Genomic DNA, 6,035 nt, shown 5'->3' with positions numbered 1-6,035 from the left:
AATCTAGTTATTTCCATGCAGTGTCCAGAAAGAGGTGTTGTTCAGCTTGTAGGGCACCACAACTGCTTCCACCCACCTCGATCATCATCATCATATGAAATAACTTTTTGTCACAACAAAAAATAGTGGCTGGTAAAAAAATTGTTCACCAGCAGCCACTATGACTGGTGGACAAAATTTTTAATTTCCACCCCTGCTTCCAGCTGATGTACTGTAGGCATAGAGACCTCTGTTACTGTTAGCGATGCTAATGCTTATAGAAGATGTTAGACAGTTAAAATGTCAGCACAGTGATGTCTTTGTTTTTGTTAAAACAAGAAAATCTTTTTTTTTAACTGTGGATCTGCTGTCGTCCAGCTGATGTGCCAGCATAATAAATAACTGAAAAATGTGAGTGTATTAATACATAGGATATATTCCCTGTTGTGTGCCACCAAGCAGCTGAAGTTAGACTGAAGGGAAAAGGAAGGATTGTGCAACAACTTTAACAGAACCATGTCAAGTTGATGATGTAGAAATAGGCTGTGTTTTTCATATTTTGTCTGGATTTTCTTAGGTGTATGCTGGTGCAGATTCTCAGTCATCCAGGACATAGCAAATCAATAACATTTAAAAAAACAAAGCGACTGGACTTCTGTTCTGTAGTTAAAGACATTTTGCATACCATTTGGAGATTTATTAATTCAAAACTGGACTATGGAGTTTCACTCTTTAAACTGCATGAGACGCTCAGTAAAAAGCAAAACCCATTCCAGATAATAAAAAAAAATTAAATGACTGAAAAATCAGTCTGTAAAAACATTTTTATGGCATCATAGTTCTGCTTAGTGCTGGAACATTTACAATAAACATTGAATAAAAGATCAAATATTTTGTCGTTCAGCCTAAATCAGCCAGAGTCCCACATATGTTGATGGAAAATATGATTAAATGTTTACCTTTTAATTACCAAATTTAACTACAAAAAAAATTATTCAAAGATATATTTTAATTTAGTCATCAAAGCTAGTAAATGTTTAGGCTAAGGATTCTAATCTTTAGTAAAAATCTTCCTGTTGGGGCAGTTTGTTTTTTTTTCTTTTCAATCACACACATGAATTTTAACATGGAAATAGCTGAAAAAGAAGTATTTCAAGTTGAAAGAACTTGTAAACCAAAGATATATTTTATGCGTCACTGAGGATTGTGCAACATGACTTTTTCAGAACCATATCAAATTGATGATGTAGAAATGGGCTGTGCGTTTTTCTTATTTTGCTGAAATGTCCATTAAACAGTTATTACTAGGTTTAATTCTTTACTATCTCTACATCAGGGAATATTTAATAACATTTGATTTGATCAGTGAAGTGATTTGACCATTATGTGACACAGTCAAACCAAAATAATAATGTGCAGGGATGGTGATGGGCAGCTGTACTCTACTTAACTTCCACCTGTTTGTCTGATCATTGTTTTGTAACTCCCTAAGGGGTGTTCGCTGCTCTGACCACAGCAACTTCACACAGTCTGTCACACCTCTTGCGCTCAACGCAAATGCCAGAGGGGACAGCATGTCAAACATAATGTTTTTATGCACCACTACCTTGTTTAGAAGTGTTTAGAACTTACATTACATAAAGTTCTTATTCCTGTATGTTGACATAAATTTTATTTTCTTAATTTAGACTTATACCATTTTTCTGTAGAATTTTCATGCAAGTCTTTGTACATGAAGCCCCTGTTCTATGTGCTTTGCTATATGAATTTTCCTGGTAGAGAAATAGTAACATATAAACAACATATAAACAAACTGGATTTTTGGTCTGATTTTTATTGTTCAGACTTTGCCTTTTTTTCTGGTACATAACATCTCTGTCAAGACCAACTGCTTTTAATTTGTTGTACTTCCAGTCCTACAGTTAGCAGTGGGAGCCAAGTTTCATGTTTTGTCCAAGGGACTGTTTGATTTTTTTTTAAACAAAAGGTTATTTAAATTTCTAAAACTTTATTTTATTCTTGTGTGTTTATTATTTGTCCTCAGAGAGAGTATGAACGTGGTGTTCAGGACTGTGACAGTGCATTGTGTGTATCAGAGGGCAACCGCAGGGCTTTGTATCGAAAATCTCTCTGCTTGAGAGAGCTGGGACGACTCCGAGAAGCATATGAGAGCGGAACAAAATGTCTCCTTGCAGCACCACATGTAAGTGTCCACCATTTAAAACTAATCCATACCTAGTTTTTTATAATCTGGTTTAACAATAGAAGAAGTGGTAAGCACTTAAGTTAACACAGAAATATGAAACACAAGTTATTTTTTTGTTATAGCATGTGTAATTAGTTATTGATATACTTTGGAACTACAAAATTACCTGAAAAGGTTTGATGCTTTGCCTAAGTGGTGGCTTGTGTTTGTAATTGATCTTGTAGGATCAACAGGTTAATGACCTGGCACAGGATCTGGCCAACAAACTGGGTCTGAAGGGTCGTAAAGCTTATGTCAGCCTGCAGACAGACTCCACATCCACAGAAGGAGAGGGTCGTGGGGAGACTTCCCCACCCCCTGGAGAAGTAAGTGTTTCTGTCTCATTGAGGAACTATAAAGTACAATGTAATGTCTAAATTAAAACTCATTGTTTTCTTTAGATGTCTTCCAATGGTTTGGAGTCTCTGGGTGACATTGGATCAGGTATGTCAATCCTATAAACCCGTGATTCCCAACCCTGGTCCTCGAGGAACACTATCCTGCATGGTTTCATTGTTTCCCCTGCTCTTCAGCAGGTTTTGAAGTTCCTCAGCAGTGGTTCCCAAGGTTGGGAATCACTGCTATAGACCATGAAATAGTCTGTTCCCGCCCACATTCCAACATCTTCTTATCTTTTCTTCTGCTACCTCAGGTGACTTGTCCAATGCACAGTGCATCCCTGCCCCTCTGGCCACGCCCATCCCAGTCAGTGATGACCCAACGACCACTGTCGTGACCTCGTGCACTGAGCTGTCCGAGAGCCCCAGCAGCCAGGCTCTGCCCCCCATGCCATACTCTGTCCCTGTGTCGGAGCACATGGAGGAATGCAGTAGTGTTATTAAAGATGAGTTGGACAGCATTTTGGAATGTATGCCAAAGAAAGTCAGCGAGGTGAGCAAAAGACCCAGTTGAAGAGAAAACAGCAGGATTTATGTGGTGTTTGGATTTATTATGTGTTTAAATCTGTACCTTCTCCAGAATCCAGTTCAAGGTGCTATCCCCACCAACCTTCCCAACACTGCCGTTGGTCTCCGGCCTCCTTACTCACCCAGCCTTCCAGCCCCAACACCTCAGCTTCCACCAGCCTTTTTCAGCTCCTCCATCAGTGAAATTCCCCCTCTGGAGCCTTACACACCCCTGTGTGACCAGGGCTCCACCCAAGCGCAGGACGCACTGGGAAGCTTTTCTTCAGGGACTACAGATGGAGAGGGAAAGGGAGCTGTTCCTGGAGGGCTTGACTCATTGTCTGAGTACACTCTCCCAAGTGAGTTATACTTGTTTTCTTTTCCTTATAGAGTTTATAGGTTGTCTTAACATGTTGGTTAATCTTTACCAGACAATGTTGGACATTTTATTCTTTAGTCATTAATATTCTTACAAAGTGATGAGCATAGCATACTTAAAACATACTGCTCTGATGGTTTTCAGCCGGAGCACAAACATTCATCCATTCATTTTCTTCTGCTTATCTGGGGTTGATTTATGGGGATAGCAGGTTCAGGAGGGAAACCCAGGCATCCCTCTCCCCAGAGACACATTTAAGCTCCTCCGGGGGGATCCTGAGATATTACCAGGGATCCCTCACACTAGCAGCCATAGCAATCACCCAGGATACATAATCCCTCAAGGGAGTTCTGTGTCTGCTTCGGGGACTCCTCCTAGTTGGATGTGCTTCAACAACCTCAAAGAGGCATCTTAATCAGATGCCTGAACTGCCTTAACTCATCACTCTATGGCTGAGCCTGCCCACCCTATTGAGAAAACAGGCTATTAAATTGAGATCTTTGCTGCTCAGCTCCTCATTCACCACAACTGTCTGGATCAAGGCCTCATTACTGCATATGAGGCCTTGATCCATCAGTCCTTCTCCCCTCCATCCTATCATCACTTAGGAACTAAGTTCACCCCCAACTTAAAAAAAAAACCAACAACTTTATTTTACCAGGAAAGTCCCATTGAGATTAAAAACCTCTTTTCCAAAGGAGTCCTGGACTTCAAGGAAGCATTCCACCTTTTTCTTGTTGAGAACCATGGCCTCAGACTTAGAGGAGCTGACTCTCATCCCAGCTGCTTCACACTCACCTGCAAACTGTCCCAGTGCATGTTGAAGGTCATAGCCTGAAGATGCCAACAGAAGCACAAAGCAGAGACGAGACCCTGAGGTGCTGCCCTATAATGCTGCCCTCGCCACGACTGCACCTTAAGATCCCATCCATGAACATCACAAACAGGATCTGAGACAAAGAACAGCCCAAGTGGAGTCCAATATGCACTGGAAATTAGCTTGACTTTGTGCTGTGGATGTGGACACCGGTATTTCTTTGGTTCTACAGGGGCCAGATAGCCCTTAGACATGGCGCGGTTATCAGCTTTCTCTAGATCTATAAATGCAGTAAATTCCTATAACTCCCTTAGCAACTCTGCAAGGGTAAAGACCTGGTCCACTGTCTCACGACCAGGATGAAAGCCACACTGCTCCTCCTGAATCTGAAGTTCCACAATCGGTTGGAGTCTCTCTTTAGTAAACTTTCCCAGTGAGGCTTAGCAGTGATCCTCTATAATTGGAGCACACTCTGTGGTCCCCCTTTTTTCTTTTGCCCAAATTGAGACCATCACCTTGGACTTCCATTGCACAGATGTCGTCCCACTCTTACATTCAACATTGATTGAATCATTGATACTTCTGGAAACTAACATTAATCCATCTAAAACCAACAAAGAGCCTGTCATGATTTTGATGAAATTATCACTCTTTACCATTTTAAATAATTTTCTCAAGAAATTATTGCAAAAGAAAGGGTTGGCCCTTAATCAAGTTTTTAATTTTAGCCTCCTGCGAGAATTTGTTTGACCCCTAGTTCAAAGGTCACACAGCTATAATGAGAAGTTAGGTCCTGAATAGATGAAGCATCATTCTAAGATCTGAAGAGACTCATGAAAAATCAGACAGGAGAGAGGCCAGTCAGGTGAGTCTGAGGAGAAATCTTTTTTTGTATTTGTATTTGTATTGATAAAATCTTTTTGCGTCTTATCTCATGAGATAAGTGTTTTGTTGAACCCCTAACCTGAATGTGTTAGCTGCCTCACAATACAACTATTGCCTTCAGATGGTCCTGAGCAGAAGACAGTGGGAGTCAGAAGTGTTACTGCATTCTGTCTAATGTCCCTGTCTCTGTATCCCCTGTGTCTTCAGGGGGACGAGTGTGTCACAGCTTCATCCCTGGAATGCGTAACCACAGTTCTGCACACAGCGTGAGTGAAACACAAACTTTAAAGAATTCTTTTAGGGATTTTAATTTTTCATTCATTGCAAAAAAATAAAGAATTAACTTTTTTGTCCAATTTTTTGGGGGGACATTTCTAATTGTGAGTCTTAAGTAGTAATTTTTTTTTTTTGTCCTGTCTTCTTCAGAATGGACCAGCAGGAACCAACCTCTCTGTTCTCTCCAGGAACCCTCTGGCAGCCACTCACGAATTTCGCCAGGCTTGTCATGCCTGTTACAGCCGAATAGGTTAGAAAATCAGAACGCTTAGCTCCTCTTTCTGTTTTTTATCATTAATATGTTGATGTTGCAGCATTGCTGTCTCCCTCTGGATATTCTGGGTATTTTACATGTGGTCAGCAGACCCTGTGTGTTTATGTGAAATATTTGTGAAATATCCAGTTTAGAGATACATTGATGATTCCTAATATCTCAATCCCTCCAGGATTTCGCAGGCATTTTTTGTGTTTGTTGTGGGCTAAAATGCCTGATTTCGCAGGGCATTTTCCTTAAAGTTGCGATGAAAAGTTATGATTTTTTTTTTTTTT

The 6,035-nt window shown here is 40.5% G+C and overlaps 1 protein-coding gene across 2 annotated transcripts in view; it reads left to right on the top strand.

Moving 5' to 3' along the window:
* The window catches only part of zc3h7bb (zinc finger CCCH-type containing 7Bb), a 24,964-nt gene that overhangs the window by 3,842 nt on the left and 15,087 nt on the right, over positions 1-6,035 (top strand). For both annotated transcript variants that reach the window (XM_017431871.3, XM_017431872.3), the window contains exons 5-11: positions 2,024-2,182; positions 2,410-2,550; positions 2,626-2,668; positions 2,877-3,115; positions 3,203-3,488; positions 5,418-5,476; positions 5,637-5,736. In XM_017431871.3, coding sequence (XP_017287360.1) covers positions 2,024-2,182; positions 2,410-2,550; positions 2,626-2,668; positions 2,877-3,115; positions 3,203-3,488; positions 5,418-5,476; positions 5,637-5,736 — 1,027 coding nt within the window. The remainder of the gene's footprint in view (positions 1-2,023; positions 2,183-2,409; positions 2,551-2,625; positions 2,669-2,876; positions 3,116-3,202; positions 3,489-5,417; positions 5,477-5,636; positions 5,737-6,035) is intronic.

Source organism: Kryptolebias marmoratus, linkage group LG2 (genome assembly GCF_001649575.2).
Source record: "Kryptolebias marmoratus isolate JLee-2015 linkage group LG2, ASM164957v2, whole genome shotgun sequence".
Taxonomy (NCBI): Eukaryota; Metazoa; Chordata; class Actinopteri; order Cyprinodontiformes; family Rivulidae; genus Kryptolebias; species Kryptolebias marmoratus.
Note: the sequence above shows the minus strand (reverse complement) of the source record. Positions and strands in the feature narration are given on the sequence as shown.